This window comes from Triticum aestivum, chromosome 7A (genome assembly GCF_018294505.1).
Source record: "Triticum aestivum cultivar Chinese Spring chromosome 7A, IWGSC CS RefSeq v2.1, whole genome shotgun sequence".
NCBI lineage: Eukaryota > Viridiplantae > Streptophyta > Magnoliopsida > Poales > Poaceae > Triticum > Triticum aestivum.
Genome location: NC_057812.1, coordinates 137788547 through 137808452, shown reverse-complemented (window position 1 = coordinate 137808452; position 19906 = coordinate 137788547). Strand labels below are relative to the sequence as shown.

Genomic DNA, 19906 nt, shown 5'->3' with positions numbered 1-19906 from the left:
TGGGTAAGTTGGTGCACCCCTGCAGGGAAGTTAATCTATTCGAATAGCCGTGATCTTCGGTACCAGGACGACTTGGAGTTGTACCTTGACCTTATGACAACTAGAACCGGATACTTAATAAAACACACCCCTCTAAGTGCCAGATACAACCGGTGGTCGCTCTCCCTCAGGGATATGAGGAGGGGATCGCCGGGTAGGATTATTGCTATGTGATGTTACTTGGAGGACTTCAACCTACCCTCTTCTACATGTTGCAAGACGGAGGTGACCAGAAGCGTAGTCTTCGATAAGACTAGCTATCCCCCTCTTATTCTGGCATTCTGCAGTTCAGTCCACTGATATGGCCCTTTACACATATATCCATGCATATGTAGTGTAGATCCTTGCTTGCGAGTACTTTGGATGAGTACTCACGGTTGCTTTCTCCCCCCCTTTTCCCCCCTTTCCTTTCTTTCTGGTTGTCGCAACCAGATTCTGGAGCCCTGGAGCCAGACGCCACCGTTGACGATGACTCCTACTACACCGGAGGTGCCTATTACTATGTGCAGCCCGCTGACGACGACCAGGAGTAGTTTAGGAGGATCCCAGGCAGGAGGCCTGCGCCTCTTTCGATCTGTATCCCAGTTTGTGCTAGCCTTCTTAAGGCAAACTTGTTTAACTTATGTCTATACTCAGATATTGTTGCTTCCGCTGACTCGTCTATGATCGAGCACTTGTATTCGAGCCCTCGAGGCCCCTGGCTTGTATTATGATGCTTGTATGACTTATTTATGTTTTAGAGTTGTGTTGTGATATCTTCCCGTGAGTCCCTGATCTTGATCGTACACATTTGCGTGCATGATTAGTGTACAATTGAATCGGGGGCGTCACAACTCCTCCTTGGCGCGCCTATAGGGCTGGCCGGCCTCCTCCCCTTGCTCCTTTATATACAGGGGCAGGGGCACCCCTAGATACACAAGTTGATCCACGTGATCGTTTTCTTAGCCGTGTGCGGTGCCCCCTTCCACCATAATCCTCGATAATATTGTAGCGGTGCTTAGGCGAAGCCCTGCGACGGTAGAACATCAAGATCGTCACCACGCCGTCGTGCTGACGGAACTCTTCCCCGAGACTTTGCTGGATCGGAGTCCGGGGATCATCATCGAGCTGAACGTGTGCTAAAACTCGGAGGTGCCGTAGTTTCGGTGCTTGATCGGTTGGGCCGACGTATGACTACATCAACCGCGTTGTGCTAACACTTCCGCTGTCAGTCTACAAGGGTACGTAGATCACACTCTCCCCTCTCGTTGCTATGCATCACCATGATCTTGCGTGTGCGTAGGAATTTTTTTGAAATTACTACGTTCCCCAACAAGCATGTATTATGGTGGGTGAACAAATTACTACCGATCAATTGATAGAAAAGCGCATAGTTATGAGAATATCTAGGCATCATTATGAATATAGGCATCACGTCCGTGTCAAGTAAATCGAAACGATTCTGCATCTAGTACTATTATTCCACACATCAACTGCTATCCAGCATGCATCTAGAGTATTAAGTTCATAAGAACAGAGTAATGCTTTAGGCAAGATGGCATGATGTAGAGGGATAAACTCAAGCAATGTGATATAAACCCCATCTTTTTAGCCTCGATGGCAACAATACAATACGTGCCTTGCTGGCCCTACTATCACTGGGAAAGTACACTGCAAGATTGAACCCAAAGCTAAGCACTTCTCCCATTGCAAGAAAGATCAATCTAGTAGGCCAAACTAAACCGATAATTCGAAGAGACTTGCAAAGATACCAAATCATGCATATAAGAATTCGGAGAAGAACAAAATATTGTTCATAGATAAACTTGATCATAAATCCACAATTCATCGGATCTCAGCAAACACACCGCAAAAGAATATTACATCGAATAGATCTCCAAGAACATCGAGGAGAACTTTGTATTGAGAACCAAATAGAGAGAAGAAGCCATCTAGCTAATAACTATGGACCCGAAGGTCTGTGGTAAACTACTCACACATCATCGGAGAGGCTATGGTGTTGATGTAGAAGCCCTCCGTGATCGATTCCCCCTCCAGCAGACCACGGAAAAAGGTCCCTAGATGGGATCTCATGGGTACAGAAGGTTGCGGCGGTGGAAAAGTGGTTTCGTGGCTCCCCTAGGTGTTTTTAAGGTATAAGAGTATATATAGGCGAAAGAAGTACGTCGGTGGAGCTACTAGGGGCCCACGAGGGTGGGGGGCGCGCCCTCCTGCCTCGTGGCCGCCTCATTGCGTCTCTGACTTCAAATCCAAGTCTCCTGGATGACGTTTGTTCCAATAAAGATCCTCGCAAAGGTTTCGTTCCGTTTGGATTCCGTTTGATATTCCTTTTCTGCGAAACACTGAAATAGGCAAAAAAAAACAGAAACTGGCACTGGGCCTCCGGTTAATAGTATAGTCCCAAAAATAATATAGAAGTGCATATTAAAGCCCATTAAACATCCAAAGCAGATACTATAATAGCATGGAACAATAAAAAAATATAGATATGTTGGAGACGTATCACACATGCATCCATTAATGCCCAAAAAATCGTCTTGGTATCTCTTGTCCAATTCCAACCTTGCCCACAGTTGGATGCAATTAATTAGCCAAACCTGTTAATTATGTGTGTTACTTAGACAAATAGTTAATATGTCTGTTTAATTTGGAAAGTATAATTGAGCGTTCGTCAGGAGGATCATACTACTAATATGAAGAGTATCATTATTTGGAAAGAAGAATCACATTAATTGTGAAGAGTATCATTATTTGGATAGGAGGATCATGTTAATTATGAAAAGTATTATCAAGTGTTTGACAGTAGGATCACTTTAATTATGGAGAGTATTATTTTTTGGACTGCGAGATCATGTTAATTATGAAAGTATCATTGACTGTTCAATGAAAGACTCACATTAATCACGTAGAGTATTATTCTTTGGACGTGAGTATCATACTATTATGTAAATTATTATTGTGACTTTAACAGAAGGATTATGTTAATTATCAAAAGTATCACGAGTCATTAATGCAAAACAATTTGGAAACCAAGCACCTAATCAATTTGGAAATCAAGCAATTAATGCAATTAATTTGAGTAGTTTTTGCATCAAATTAGTTATGAAATTGAGCCATTGATGCAATCATTTAATTAGTGAGACACAAAATTAGTGATGCAGATAATTAATAGTAGAAGTTCTTTTTTCAAATTTATCATTACTATACACTCTTAACCCCCCTTATGAAAAACCATCCGCCCCCACCTCTCCACACTCACAAAAAACTCACTTCCCTTGCCTCATGCAGAAAGAAGAAAAAACGAAAGATCTCTACTCCTAAAAGGGGAGTCTACGGTCGTCATGGTAGCTTCGTACGTCATTTGGTTTGGTTTTGCATTCATCCATTATTGCCCAAAAATCTTCTCAGTTATCTCTTGTCCAGTTCTTGTCTAGCCCACAGTTGCATACAATTAATTAGCCAAACCAATTAATTATGTTTGTTAATTATCCACATAGTTAATATGTTTGTTTAATTTGGAAAGCATAATCAAGCATTAGACGGGAGGATCATACTAATCGAGCATTGGTTTCGCATGCAAACATCCATTAATGCCCAAAAATCATATCAGTTATCGTCTTAGTTATCTCTTTTCCAATTTCTGCCTTTCCCACAGTTACATGCAAATATCTCTACTCTTAAAGGGGGAGTCTGTGTCTTCATGGTAGGTTTGTATGTCATTTGGTTTGGTTAGGTTTCACGTGGGTCCATACTACTAATACGAATAGTATAATTATTTGGTTGGAAGGATCACATTAACCATGAAGAGTATCTTTATTTGGATGGGAGGATCATGTTAATTATGGCAAGTATTATTGAGCATTTGACACTAGGATCACTTTAATTATGAAGAGTATTATTTTTTGGACCGGAGGGTCATGTTAATTAGAAAAGTATCATCGAGTGTTTGACGAATGACTCGCGTTAATTACACAGAGTTTTACTATTTGGACGTGAGTATAATATTGATTATGTAAATTATTATCGAGACTTAAGCAGAAGGATCATGTTAGTTATTAAAAGTATCCCGAGTCATTAATGCAAAACAATTTGGAAACAGATCACCTAATTAATTTGTAAATCAAGCAATTAATGCAATTAATTAGTGAGGCAATTAATTACGCATGTAATTAATTATGTCAATTTAAGTAGGGTTTTTTGTATCAAATTAATTATGAAATCGAGCCATTAATGCGATTATTTAATTACCCAGACACATAATTAGTGATGTAGATAATTAATACTAGAAAGGTTTTTTCAAAATTTATCATTACTAATCCCCCTTATGAAAAAAACATCTACACACACCTCCCCACAAGCACAAGAAAACCCCACCTCCCATGCCTCATGCGGGAAGAAAAGAAAATACAAAAGATATCTACTCCTAGAAGTGGAGTCTGTGCTCGTCATGTTAGCTTCGTACATCGTTTGGTTTGGTTTGGTTTCGCATGCATCCATTAATGCCCAAAAATCGTCTCAGTTATCTCTTGTCCAATTCATGTCTTAACCACAATTGCATGTAATTAATTATCCAAACCAATTAGTTACATGTGTTAATTAGCTACATAGTTAATATGTCCATTTAATTTGGAAAGTATACTCGAGCGTTGAACGGGAGGATCATACTAATCGAGCGTTGATTTCGCATGCTGACGTGGCTGGAGACCGCGTCGGTATTTCCCAAAGAGGAAGAGATGATGCAACACAACTACAGTAAGTATTCCCTCGGTTATGAAACCAAGGTATCAATCTAGTAGGAGAACCAAGCAACACTATGTAAATGGTACATACACACAAAGAACAAATACTTGCAACCCGACGCATAGAGGGGTTGTCAATCCCTCCTCGGTAAAAAGATAGATTGGTATGTATGCGATTGGATAAATAGATCTAGCAAGAGCTCAAAATAAAATAAAGAAAGAAAAAGTGCAGCAAGGTATTCTTGGGTTTTGGAATAATAGATCTGAAAAACAGTATGATAAAAGATAGATCTGAAAGCAATATGATAAAGATAGACCCCGGGGCCATAGATTTCATTAGTAGATTCTCTCGAGAAAATAGCATACAGTGGGTAAACAAATTTTGTTTGGCAATTGATAGAAGAACAAATAATTGTGATGATATCCAAGGCAATGATCATGAATATAGGCATCACATCCAAGATTAGTAGACCGAAATGATTCTGCATCTACTACTATTACTCCACACATCGACCGCTATCCAACATGCATCTAGTGTATTAAGTTCATGGGAAAATGGAGTAATGCAATAAGAACAATGACATGATGTAGACAAGATCTATTCATGTAAGAATAGACCCTATCTTTTTATCCTTAATGGAAATGATACATGTGTGCCTCGCTACCCCTTCTGTCACTGGTGAGGATACCGCAAGATCGAACCCATCACAAAGCACCTCTTCCCATTGCAATAAAAATCAATCTAGTTTTCCAAACTAAACCAAATATTTGGAGAAGAAATACGAGGCTATAAATAATCATGCATATAAGAGATCAAAGAAGACTCAAATAATATTCATGGATATAGATCTGATCATAAACTTGCAATTCATCAGATCCCAACAAACACACCGCAAAAAGTCATTACATCAAATAGATCTCCAAGAGACCATTGTATTGAGAATCAAAAAGAGAGAAGAATCCACCTAACTATTGCCTACAGACCCGTAGTTCTATGGTGAACTATTCACGCATCATCTGATGAGCACCAATGAGGATGATGAACCCCTTTGTGATCGTGTTCCCCTCCATCAAAGTGCCGGAATAGGTCTCTAGACTGGATCTCGTGGTTCTAGAACATACAGCGGCCGGAATTGTGTTTCGTCGACTCCCCTAGGCTTTCTGGAATATTTGGGTATTTATAGAGCTGAGAGGCGGTGGAGGAGACCCCGGTGGGCCCCACAACCCATCAGGGCGCTCCAGGGGCCTCTAGTGCGCCCTGGTGTTTTTCGGGCCCCACGGGCCTCCCCAGGTGCTTCCTTGGCTCCCAAGTTGTCTTCTGGTCCCAAAAAATTCCCAAAAAGTTTTGTTGCGTGATATCCCACAAGTATTGGGGATCGCAACAGTTTTCAAGGGTACCCAAATTTATAGATTCGACACATGGGGAGCCAAAGAATATTTGAAGGTATTAGCATCTGAGTTGTCAATTCAACCACACCTGGAGCTTAACTATCTACAACCAAGTGATCAGTAGCACGGTAGTATGATAGTTTTGATAATAGTAGCAGCAGTAAGGGTAACGGTAACAGTGATAGCAATAGTTTTGTAGCAAGTGTAACAGTGATGATATCAGTAGTAACTTAGCAGAAACAATATAGGATAAATTCGGAGGCATTGGATCGGTGACTTGTTGGATGATATTCATCATGAGACAGTTATAACCTAGGGCGATACGACACTAGCTCCAGTTCATCGATATAATGTAGGCATGTATTCCGTAAATAATCATACGTGCTTTATTAAAAGAACTTGCATGACATCTTTTGTCCTACCCTCCCGTGGAAGCGGGGTCCATATTGGAAACTAAAGGGATATTAAGGCCTCCTTTTAATAAAGCATCGGAACAAAGCATTAACACATAGTGAATACATGAACTCCTCAAACTACGGTAATCACCAGAAGAAGTCCCGATTATTGTCACCCCGGGTTACCGGATCATAACACGTAGTAGGTGACTATAACTTGCAAGATCGGATCTAGAACATGAATATAATGGTGAGAACATAAACGGTTCAGATCTGAAATCATGGCACCCGGGCCCAACGTGAAAAGCATTAAGCATGGAAAAGTCATAGCAACATCAATCTTAGAACGTAGTGGATACTAGGGATCAAGCCCTAACAAAACTAACTCGATTACATGATGAATCTCATCCAACTCCTCACCGACCAGCGAGCCTACGAAGGAATTACTCACTCCCGGTGGGGAGCATCATGGAATTGGCGATGGAGAAGGGTTGGTGATGACGAAGAACGAAGATCCCCCTCTCCGGAGCCCCAAACGGACTCCAGATCTTCCCTCCCGAGGAAGAACAGGGCTTGGCGGGGGCTCCATCTCGTGGATCGCAATAATTCTTTCTCCCTGATTTTTTCTCCAAAAATAGGATTTTATACCGTCGGTTTCAGGGTTTGCGGGGCCACAAGGTGGGGACAACCCACCTGGGCGCGACTGGTGAGGGGGGGCGCCCTGGTGGGTTGTGCCCACCCAGGTGCCCCGCTTAGGTAGGTCTTGGCTCCAGAAATTCTTATATATAATATAAAAATTCCTCATAAAGTTTCATTCCATTTCGAGAACTTTTATTTCTACACAAAAACAACACCATGGTAGTTCTGCTGAAAACTGCTCGCCAGTCCGGGGTTAGTTTCATTCAAATCATGCAAATTAGAGTAAAAAACAAGAGGAAAAGCTTTAGAAAAAGTAGATATGTTGGAGACGTATCAACTCCCCCAAGCTTAAACCTCTGCTTGTCCTCAAGCAATTCAGTTAATAAACTGAAAGTGAAAAAGAAAAACTTTTACGAACCCTTTTGCTCTTGTTTGCATAAATAAGCTTACACAACACCCATGTTTTTAGCCAACATTACAACTAACCATACCAACAATAACTCTTAAAGATTATATTTACTCATATCAATGACATAATCAGCTAGCGAGCAATAATAAGACATCTCAAACGGCAACACGTTGTCAAAACAACCATGATATAACATGACAATAGTGGTATCTCGCTAGCCCTTTCCAAGACCGTAAAATATAAATGCAGAGCACCTCCAAAGTCCAAGCAGCGACTAAACATTGTAATTCATGGTAGAAAAGATCCAGTCATGATGCACCCAACATTAGCTACACACAGTGCATAAGTCATGACAGCTGTGCTCTCAGGTTCTAGCGCTTGTTTTTAGAAGGTGATGACACAACATAAAAGTAAATAGATAGTCCCTTCGCAAAGGGAAGCAGTGATTTGCAGAGGTGCCAGAGCTCAAGTTTTTAAAACAGAGATAAATTGTATTTTGAGACATGCACCCTTCTCATTTACTTCACGACTATTAGTTATCAATATCTCCCATACTAAACATGCTAGTGGCAGTTCCCAAGCGATAAAAGTAAAGGTTTTGACCCCATTGGGAGTTTTTGTTTGATTTTTCGAGTGATTAACTCTTTTTTGAATTTTGCAGTTTGGGACTGGGCATCCCTATTACCGCTAATCTGGGTCCTGGCTTAGTTATTTTGGCCGGGAACAGTTCTTAATTCTGATTAGGAAACAATTATACACTCTATTAACATCAATAGAAGAAATTTAAGAAGATGGTATATGCTAAACTGTGAAAGTACAAAATATTGAGATTCTAGGCTTACTACCGTGGTGCAGAGGATTAGCTATACAATGAAGAAACAGCGGGTAACACACAACATCCAAATTTCCCCATTGAGAGATGTCATCTGATTTCATTGGCTCACACTACAATCAGCAAATATTAGATCACATAAATTGGAAAATAGTCTCATGTAAACATCCAAGTAAGCTGGAATCCACATCGCTGAAGCCTCATGTAAACGGGTTTGCATCAAAGTGACCCTTTTGTCTAGTGTTTACCTCTCTGATGCAAGGTATCAAATTTCAACACTGAAACTCTAGTTTAATATGCGATCCAAATATTTCAAAGCAACAGTTAAGCATGAATACTCTAGAGTGTTGTCGATTCAAAAAATAAGCATACAAAGACTATGCTACCATTTTCCAGTATATAGTATATACACTACCAAATCCATAATGTCCAGTCTCGGCCAATCTAGCTCATTGCAAGCCATTATTGCTAGTGTCAAGTTGAACTTAACCTTGTAAGAAGAGGGTTGTGCTTATTTAACCAACACTCGGTTTAAAAACAAAAATTATGATGTAGTGGTTCCCGAAACCTGACCGTGTGTGTGCTCCTCTGTTTCAGTTCGTGGGTGCTCTATGCTTGTCATGGATGGGGAGCACTCCCCTCCATAACCAGTCGTTCTCCATGATGTGCATGGTACGGCAAGTAGAGGTAAGATTGGGATCGAGGCAGAGAGAGCAAGGGAGACTGAGGAACCTGTAGAACCAGTAGGCGCCGCTACACTATCGAGGTCCTCGCGCTGCCCATCAGCCCTTGCTCCTAAGGCCTGGCTTCCCATGCTCTTGTTCCCCAAGTCCCATCATCAGTCAGCCCGTCCACACACTCGCACGATCGCGACATGTCACCACAGTGGTGGCTGACTTTTCTCCTTGACTCAGCACAAAAACTTAATGTACATGGACAATTCATTTTTCTACCATTTTGAACTGGAGAAAATCCTTATAATGAGAACATAAAGAGAAACCGCAATACAAAAGCATAATTCACGGACATTAACACCATATCAATCTTTAGTCTTTAGTCTAATCGTGTCCTAAAAATTCCTCGCCCTTAATCTTCCAACGTCATACCAGGTAAGAAAAACATTTGGCAGCCCTAACCCTAGTGTCAAGCTACCAGGCAGGCAAGGACGAAAGCAGGGCGAAACGTAATGGAACAGAGGAGAAGCACGGGACGCCTGACATACCTGGCTGTACGGCCCATCCCTGCTCCCCTCCCTTGATTTTCTCAGGGAAGGCGTAGTTCACGGTGAGGACGCAGCCGAAGAACGCGACGCCGTCCATGTTGTCCATAGCGGTGGCGGCATCCTCGCACTCAAAAAACTTCAAACAAAATACGTCTGATCCATTCTTGCCAACCAAAAGAGATATTAATCTACGGAATCAAGTATACATAAGACATAAATCAATTCAGCAACCAACATGAATCAAGTCCCTAATTCAGCAACAACTAACAGGAATTACTCAACAATCAAGAACCAGGCGAGAGGTGGATGTCGTCGCCGTGCGCGCGATGGCAAAGGACCTGGCTGTTCATCCTGCCGAACCTGTGCTCCACCGCCGCGGCCACATCCGCCGACGGAGCGCCATACCACGCGAACTTGGCATTGCCCTCGTCGGTGCCGCGCGCAGCGGCTAGGAGCTGGCCCTGCATCTGGAACACCATGGACCGGGGACCCTGCAAGACCTTGTGCACCGCCGTGATCGCCACCCCACCGCCCACCCGGGGCTATCCCTTTGAGGAAGAGCTTCTTGACAAGTAAGAACCTAGTAGAACTTGTCCGTCTCCTCCAGCCTCACCGGCTTGCCCCAAGCTGGCCGCCTTGCTGACCCTGCCGGACATAAGAAAATATGCTCAAGGGATTAAATCAAATGAGAGAATGGAAGAGGCAAATCAGGAGAGAAAGGGAGGAGATAGCAGTACATAATGCATGGATGTAGCCTTGCCATGGCAGTCTACACACCAGGCCTGCTGCACGGGGAGTGCTTGAGAGAGGCAGGGGATTAGGCTGGATTGAGGACTCCACCGTGTCGCTGCTCTCGCTAGACCTCTCATCCACCCCGGACGACGCCCCATCCTCCAGCTCAGGCTCGCCCCTCTTCCTCTTCCTCCCGCTCTTTGGCACAGGGAAGAAGCAGGCCCCGCGGTCATCAATCCAGCCCATGGCGACCTCCTCGGCGGTGCCAGCGTCGATGCGCACCATCCATAGGAAGTCGAACAGGAACTCCCTGCCACCATACGCGGCCTCTGCGAACACCCTCCCATCCAGGAACGCCCGGTGTAGAGGCATAGCTGCCTCGCCCTCGACATCAGCCCACGCGCCGCTCTCGAAGCAGAGAAACCTGACCAGAGCGCCGCTCCATCGTTCCGCCAGCCCCGGAGGAGCGGGGGCGGACCAGCACCCCCGATGCCGACGAAAGCCACGGCCGGCTGCGGGCGTGAGATGCGGCGGATCGAACCGATCTCGTCCGGATTAGGTGATGGTGGAGCGAGGACGGGCACCGGGGAGAGGGGATGGGGGCACGGCGGCGATGGTAGCGAGCACGCCTTCCTTGAGCGCGGCGCTTTGCGGAATCGGTCGATGGCAGAAAGCAACGGGAGGTGAGAGAGATCAGAAGAGACAGGGATGAGGGGAAAATCAACGCCAGATCGACCTTTTTAGTTCCCCACTCGTGTTCGTGTTGGAGACGGACTGCTCCTTCGTGTGCGAGACGGACGACGGCATGTTTTTCCCCTTCCCGGTTGATCTCCATAAGGAGTGCGGGTTGATTCCATAAAAAATGAGGGACTTTTGTGTAAAAACGTCGTGACGGTGAACCCGAGGACTCAATCCGTTCTTTATTATTAGGGAGAGATTTCATCAAGCAATTCTCTTTAAGATTTAGCAACTTGTTCTAACTGAGTTTTAACCATAGAAGCATGCTTTCCAACACCTCTAATATCATTTGATATTCTAAATAACAAGTCACTCAAGCGAGCAATCATATCAAAATTTTATTTCAATTGTTTCATAACATTTGCGTTGAAGTGATCTTGTTTGTTAATATAATTTTCAAACTCGTAAAGGCATTGACTAGGATGCACATTGTGAGGGTTGTCGTTATCATTGAACTTCGTAAGAGAATTTACCTCTACCACCTTAGGCAGTGGTGGTGTATTAAGCCCATGTATTTCTTCAATAGGAGGTAAATTTTTAACATCCTCAGCTTTAATGCCTTTTTCCTTCATATATTTCTTTGCCTCTTGCATATCTTTGGGACTGAGATATAATATACCCCGCTTCTTCGGAGTGGGTTTAGGCGGTGGTTTAGGAATAGTCCAATCATCATAATTTTTCAGTATTTTATTCAATAATTCCTTAGCTTGTCCAACAGTTCGTTCCCTAAAAACACAACCAGCACAACTATCTAGGAAGTCCCTAGAAGTATCGGTTAGTCCATTATAGAAGATATCAAGTATTTCATTTTTCTTAAGTGGATGATCAGGCAAAACATTAAGTAATTGGCAAAGCCTCCCCCAAGATTGTGGGAGACTCTCTTCTTTAATTTGCACAAAGTTAAATATTTCCTGTAAGGCAGCTTGTTTCTTATGAGCAGGAAAATATTTTTCAGAGAAGTAATAAATCATATCCTGGGGACTACAGACACAACCAGGAGCAAGAGTATTGTACCAAGCTTTAGCATCACCCTTTAATGAAAACGGAAATAATTTTATAATAAAGTAATAGCAAGTTTTCTCATCATGAGTAAAAAGGGTGACTATGTCATTCAACTTAGTAAGATGTGCCACAACAGTTTCAGTTTCATAGCCATGGAAAGGATCAGATTCAACCAAAGTAATTAACTCTGGGTCAACAGAGAATTCATAATCCTTATCATCAATAAAGATAGGTGAAGTAGTAAACTTAGGATCATATTTCATTCTAGCATTCAAAGAGTTTTCTTTATACTTGCATAATAATTTCTCTAGATCATCTCTATCATTGCAAGCAAGAATATCTCTAGTTGTCTCTTCACTCATAACATAACCTTCCGGTACCTTAGGCAATTCATATCTAGGAAGGCTAGTTCTAGTAGGTGTTTCAGGAGATTCAGTTTCATGCTCATCATCAGATTCAACATCATGTTGTATAACTTTAGCAATTTGTTTATCAAGAAAATCACCAGGTGGCACGTCATCATTAAGCAAGGTACTAGCATCATCATAAGCATTATCCATAGCAGAAGTAGCATCATCAATAACTTGCAACATATAAAAATTAATAGCATGTGGTGGTGTTGCAAGTTTACTTATAACGGAAGGTGAATCTAAAGCAAAACTGGATGGCAGTTCCTTACCTCCCCTCGTCTTTGAGGGAAATATCTTAGTCTTAGCATCCTTCAGATTCTTCATAGTGATAATATGATAATAATCCCAAGTGACTCATCAAATATAGCTATGCTCCCCGGCAACGGCGCCAGAAAAAGGTCTTGATAACCCACAAGTATAGGGGATCGCAACAGTTTTCGAGGGTAGAGTATTCAACCCAAATTTATAGATGAAGGAAATATGCCCTAGAGGCAATAATGAAGTTATTATTTATTTCCTTATATCATGATAAATGTTTATTATTCATGCTAGAATTGTATTAACCAGAGACTTAGTACATGTGTGAATACATAGACAAACAGAGTGTCACTAGTTTGCTTCTACTTGACTAGCTCATTGAATCAATGATGGTTATGTTTCCTAACCATAGACATGAGTTTTCATTTGATTAACAGGATCACATCATTAGAGAATGATGTGATTGACTTGACCCATCCGTTAGCTTAGCACGATGACCGTTTAGTTTGTTGCTATTGCTTTCTTCATAACTTATACATGTTCCTATGACTATGAGATCATGCAACTCCCGAATACCGGAGGAACACTTTGTGTGCTACCAAACGTCACAACGTAACTGGGTGATTATAAAGGTGCTCTACAGGTGTCTCCAATGGTGTTTGTTGAGTTGGCATAGATCAGGATTAGGATTTGTCACTCCGAGTATCGGAGAGGTATCACCGGGCCCTCTTGGTAATGCACATCACTATAAGCCTTGCAAGCATTTTGACTAATGAGTTAGTTGCGGGATGATGCATTACGGAACGAGTAAAGATACTTGTCGGTAACGAGATTGAACTAGGTATTGAGATACCGACGATCGAATCTCGGGCAAGTAACATACCGATGACAAAGGGAACAATGTATGTTGTTATGCGGTTTGACCAATAAAGATCTTCGTAGAATATGTAGGAACCAATATGAGCATCCATGTTCCGCTATTGGTCATGTCTACATAGTTCTTGAACCCGTAGGGTCCGCATGCTTAACATTCGGTGACGATCGGTATTATGAGTTTATGTATTTTGATGAACCGAAGGTTGTTCAGAGTTCCGGATGTGATCACGGGCATGACGAGGAGTCTCGAAATGGTCGAGACATAAAGATCGATATATTGGAAGCCTATGTTTGGACATCAGAATGGTTCCGAGTGGTTCGGGCATTTTTTTCGGAGTATCGGGAGGTTACCGGAACCCCCCGGGAGAAGTTATGGGCCTTATGGGCCATAAGAAGGAAGCACACCCGCCCACAAGGGGCTGGTGCGCCCCCTTGGGCAGGAGGCCGAATTGGAATAGGTTTGGGGGGGGGGGGTGGCCCCCTTTCCTTCTCTCCTACTCCTCCTTCCCTTCCTCTCCTACTCCAACTAGGGAAGGGGGGAATCCTACTCCCGGTGGGAGTAGGACTCCCCAAGGGCGTGCCATAGAGAGGGCCGACCCCTCCCCTCCTCCACTCCTTTATATACGGGGATGGGGGCACCCCATAGACACACAAGTTGATCATTGATCTCTTAGCCATGTGCGGTGTCCCCCTCCACCATAATCCACCTCGGTCATACCGTAGCGGTGCTTAGGCGAAGCCCTGTTCCGGTAGCATCATCACCGTCATCACGCCATCGTGCTGACGAAGCTCTCCCTCAACACTCTATTGGATCGTGAGTTCGTGGGACGTCACCGAGCCGAACGTGTGCAGATCGCGGAGGTGCCGTACCTTCAGTGCTAGGATCGGTCGATTGGGAAGACGTACAACTACATCAACCGTGTTGTCATAACGCTTCCGCTTACAATCTACGAGGGTACGTAGACAACACTCTTCCCTCTTGTTGCTATGCATCACCATGATCTCGCATGTGCGTAGGAATTTTTTTGAAATTACTACGTTCTCGAACAGTGGCATCCGAGCCAGGTTTATGCGTAGATGTTATATGTACGAGTAGAACACACAGGAGTTGTGGGCGTGAGTATATACATATTGCTTGCCATTACTAGTTGATGAAGCGGCCCAGACCGACATTACACCTATGCTTATGCGAGACTGGTTCTATCACCGTGCCTCGCACATAGGTGGCTTGTGGGTGTCTGTTTCTCCAACTTTAGTTGAATCGGTTTCAATGAACAAGGTTCTTTCTGAAGATAAAAAAGAAATCACTATACTACGTTGTGGTTTTTGATGCGTAGGTAAGAACGGTTCTTGCTCAGCCCGTAGCAGCCACGTAAAACTTGCAACAACAAAGTAGAGGACGTCTAACTTGTTTTTGCAGGCCATGTTGTGATGTGATATGGTCAAGACATGATGAGATATAAATTTTTGTATGAGATGATCATGTTTTGTTGAAGTTATCGGCAACTGGCAGAAGCCTTATGGTTGTCTCTTTATTGCATAAGATGCAAGCGCAAAATAATTGCTTTACTTTATCGCTATGCGATAGCAATAGTTGCAAGAGCAATAGTTGGCGAGACGACCATGTGACGACACGTTGGTAGAGATCAAGATGATGAATATCATGGTGTCATGCCGGTGACGATACAGATCATGACGGTACTTTGGAGATGGAGATCAAAGGCGCAAGATGATAATGGCCATATCATGCCACATATTTTGATTGCATGTGATGTTTATCCTTTATGCATTTTATTTTGCTTAGTTCAACGGTAGCATTATAACATGATCTCTCACTAAATTTCAAGGTATAAGTGTTCTCCCTGAGTATGCACCATTGCTACAGTTCGTCGTGCCGAGAAACCATTTGATGATCGGGTGTGATAAGCTCTATGTTCACATACAACGGGTGCAAGCCAGTTTTGCACACGCGGAATACTCGGGTTAAACTTGACGAGCCTAGCATATGCAGATATGGCCTCGGGACACTGGAGACTGAAAGGTCGAAAGTGAATCATATAGTAGATATGATCAACAGAGTGAAGTTCACCATTGAAAATTACTCCATCTCACGTCCAGGTGGTACCTAGGAAGGACACCTTTCAGTATTTGTTGTCAATGTTGTAGGAGGATGGGGGGTATTGATGAATATGTGAACCATCGAATCAAAGCCGGATGGATGAGGTGGCGCCAAGCTTCTGGCATTCTCTGTGACAAGAGAGTGCCACAAAAGCTAAAAGGCAAGTTCTACAGGACGGAGGTTCGACCCGCAATGTTGTATGGCGCGGAGTGTTGGCCGACTAAAAGGTGACATGTTCAACAGTTAGGTGTGGCGGAGATGCGTATGTTGAGATGGATGTGTGGCCACAGGAGGAAGGATCGAGTCTGGAATGATGATATACGAGATAGAGTTGGGGTAGCACCAATTGAGGAGAAGCTTGTCCAACATCGTCTGAGATGGTTTGGGCATATTCAGCGCAGGCCACCAGAAGCTCCAGTGCATAGAGGACGGCTAAAGCGTGCGGAGAATGTCAAGAGAGGGCGGGGTAGACCGAATTTGACATGGGAGGAGGTCCGTTAAGAGAGACCTGAAGGATTGGGGTATCACCAAAGAGCTAGCTATGGACAGGGGTGCGTGGAAGCTTGCTATCCTTGTGTCAGAGCCATGAGTTGGTTGCGAGATCTTATGGGTTTCACCTCTAGCCTACCCCGACTTGTTTGGGACTAAAGGCTTTGTTGTTGTTGTCACGTGATGATCGGACATGGTTCAGTTGATTTGGATTACGTGATCATTTAGATGACTAGAGGGATGTCTATCTAAGCGAGAGGTCTTAAGTAATATGATTAATTTAACTTTAAATTTATCATGAACTTAGTCCTGGTAGTATTAGCATATCTATGTTGTAGATCAATAGCTCACATTTAGCTCCCCTGTTTTATTTTTGATATGTTCCTAGAGAAAAGTAAGTTGAAAGATGATAGTAGCAATGATGCGGACTAGGTCCATGATTTGAGGATTATCCTCATTGCCGCACATAAGAATTATGTCTTTGATGCACCGCTAGATGACGGACCTATTGCAGGAGCCGATGCAGATGTTATGAACGTTTGGCAAAGCTCGGTATGATGACTACTTGATAGTTTAGTGCACCATGCTATACGTCTTAGAACTGGGACTTCAAAAACATTTTGAACGCCACAGTACATATAAGATGTTCCAAGAGTTTAAACTAGTATTTCAGACTCATTCCCGTGTTGAGAGGTATGAGACCTCTAACAGTACTTTGCCTACAAGATGGAGGAGAATAGCTCAACCAATGAGCATGTGCTCAGATTGTTTGAGTACTACAATTGCTTGAATCAAGTGGGAGTTAATCTTCCAGATAAAATAGTGATTGACAGAGTTCTCTAGTCACTATCACCAAGTTGATGGAACTTCGTGATGAACTATAATATGCAAGGGATGACGAAAGTAATTCCCAAGCTCTTCGCGATGCTGAAATCAGCGAAGGTAGAAATCAAGAAAAGCATCAAGTGTTGATGGTCGACAAGACCACTAGTTTCAAGTAAAAGGGCAAGGGAAAGAAAGGTAACTTCAAGAAGAATGGCAAGCAAGTTGCCACTCCCATGAAGAAGCCCAAAGCTAGACCCAAGCCTGAAACTGAGTGCTTCTACTGCAAAGGAAATGGTCACTGGAAGTGAAACTGCCCTAGATACTTAGCGGATAAGAAGGATGGCATACTGAACAAAGGTATATTGGATATACAAGTTATTGATGTGTCCTTTACTAGTGTTTATAGCAACCCCTTGTATTTGATACTGGTTTAGTTGCTAAGAGTAGTAACTCGAAATGGGAGTTGCAAAATAAACAGAGACTAGTTAAGGGCGAGGTGATGATGTGTGTTGGAAGTGATTCCAAGGTTGATAAGATCACCATCGCACACTCCCTTTACCTTCGGGATTAGTGTTGATCCTAAAATAAATGTTATTTGGTGTTTGCATTGAGCATGAATATGATTGGATCATGTTTATTGCAATAAGGTTATTCATTTAAGTCAAAGAATAATTGTTATTCTATTTACATGAATAAAACCTTCTATGGTCATACACTCAATATAAATGGTTTATTGAATCTCGATCATACTGATACACATATTCATAATACTGAAGCCAAAAGATGCAAAGTTAATAATGATAGTGCAACTTATTTGCGGCACTGTCGTTTAGGTCATATTGGTGTAAAGCGCATGAAAAACTCCATGCTGATGGGCTTTTCGAATCACTTGATTATGAATCACTTGATGCTTGTGAACCATGCCTCATGGGCAAGATGACAAAGACCCCGTTCTACGGAACAATGGAGCGAGCAACTGACTTATTGGAAATAATACATACTGATGTATGCGGTCCGATGAGTGTTGAGGCTCGCGGCGGGTATCATTATTTTTTGACCTTCACATATGATTTGAGCAGATATGGGTATATCTACTTGATGAAACAGAAGTCTGAAACATTTGAAAAGTTCAAAGAATTTCAGACTGAAGTGGAAAATTATCATAAACAGAAAATAAAGTTTCTACAATCTAATCGTGGACACGAATATTTGAGTTACGAGTTTGGTCTTCAACTAAAACAATGTGAAATAGTTTCACAAATTCATGCCACCTGGAACACCACAACATAATGGTGTGTCCGAACGTCATAACCGTACTTTATTGGATATAGTGCAATCTATGATGTCTCTTACCGATTTACCACTATCGCTTTGGGGCTATGCATTAGAGACAACTACATTCACGTTAAATAGGGCACCGTCTAATCCGTTGAGACGACACCGTATGAACTATGATTTGGCTCGAAACCTAAGCTATCGTTTCTGAAAGTTTTGGGTTGTGATGCTTATGTGAAAAAGTTTCAGCCTGATAAGCTTAAACCCAAATCGGAAAAGTGTGTCTTCATAGGATACCAAAAAGAAACTATTGGGTACACCTTCTATCACAGATCCGAAAGGCAAGATCTTTGTTGCTAAGAGTGGATCCTTTCTAGAGAAGAAGTTTCTCTTGAAAGAAGTGAGTGGGAGGAATGTAGAACTTGATGAGGTAATTGTACCTTCTCCCGAATTGGAAAGTATTTCATCACAGAAATTAGTTCTAGTGATTTCTACACCAATTAGTGAGGAAGCTAATGATGATGATCATGAAACTTCAGATCAAGTTACTACCGAACCTCGTAGGACAACCAGAGTATGGTCCGCACCAGAGTGGTATGGTAATCCTTTTTGGAAGTCATGTTACTAGACCATGACGAACATGTGAACTATGAGGAAGATACGATGAGCCTAGATTCCACAAAATGGCTTGAGGCCATGAAATCTGAGATGGGATACATGTATGAAGAACAAAGTATGGACTTTGATTGACTTGCCCAATGATTGGCGAGCCATTGAGAATAAATGGATCTTCAAGAGGAAGACGAACGCTGATAATAGTGTTACTATCTACAAAGCTCAAATTGTCGCAAAAAGGTTTTCGACAAGTTCAAGGTGTTGACTACGATGAGATTTTCTCACTCGTAGCGATGCTTAAGTCTGTCCGAATCATGTTAGCAATTGCCACATTTTATAAAATCTGGCAAATGGATGTCAAAACTGCATTCCTTAATGGATTTCTTAAAGAAGAGTTGTATATGATACAACAAGAAAATTTTGTCAATCCTAAAGGTGCTAACAAAATGTGCAAGCTCCAGCGATCCATCTATGGACTGGTGCAAGCATCTCGGAGTTGGAATATATGCTTTGATGAGTTAATCAAAGCATATAGTTTTATACAGACTTTTGGAGAAGCTTGTATTTACAAGAAAGTGAGTGGAGCTCTGTAGCATTTTTGATATTATATGTGGATGGCATACTGTTGATCGAAAATGATACTGAATTTCTGGATAGCATAAAAGGATACTTGAATAAGAATTTTTGCAAAGAAAGACCTCGGTGAAGCTGCTTACACATTGAGCATCAAGATCTATAGAGATAGATCAAGACGCTTGATAAGATTTTTCAATGAGTACATACCTTGACAAGATTTTGAAGTAGTTCAAAATGAAACAGTCAAAGAAGGAGTTCTTGCCTGTGTTGCAAGGTGTGAAGTTGAGTAAAGACTTAAAACCCAACCACGGCAGAAAATAGAAACAG

General features: G+C 42.4%; 1 protein-coding gene across 1 annotated transcript; it reads right to left on the bottom strand.

Annotated features, from left to right (window-relative positions):
• Positions 1–8303: 8303 nt before the first annotated feature.
• Positions 8304–11152, bottom strand: LOC123151446 (uncharacterized). Its single transcript, XM_044571157.1, has 2 exons — positions 10402–11152; positions 8304–10309 (listed from the first exon to the last, which is right to left on the bottom strand). Exons 1-2 carry the CDS (start codon positions 10766–10768, stop codon positions 10245–10247), a joined length of 432 nt encoding a protein of 143 aa, XP_044427092.1. The 5' UTR covers positions 10769–11152; the 3' UTR covers positions 8304–10244.
• Positions 11153–19906: the final 8754 nt, after the last annotated feature.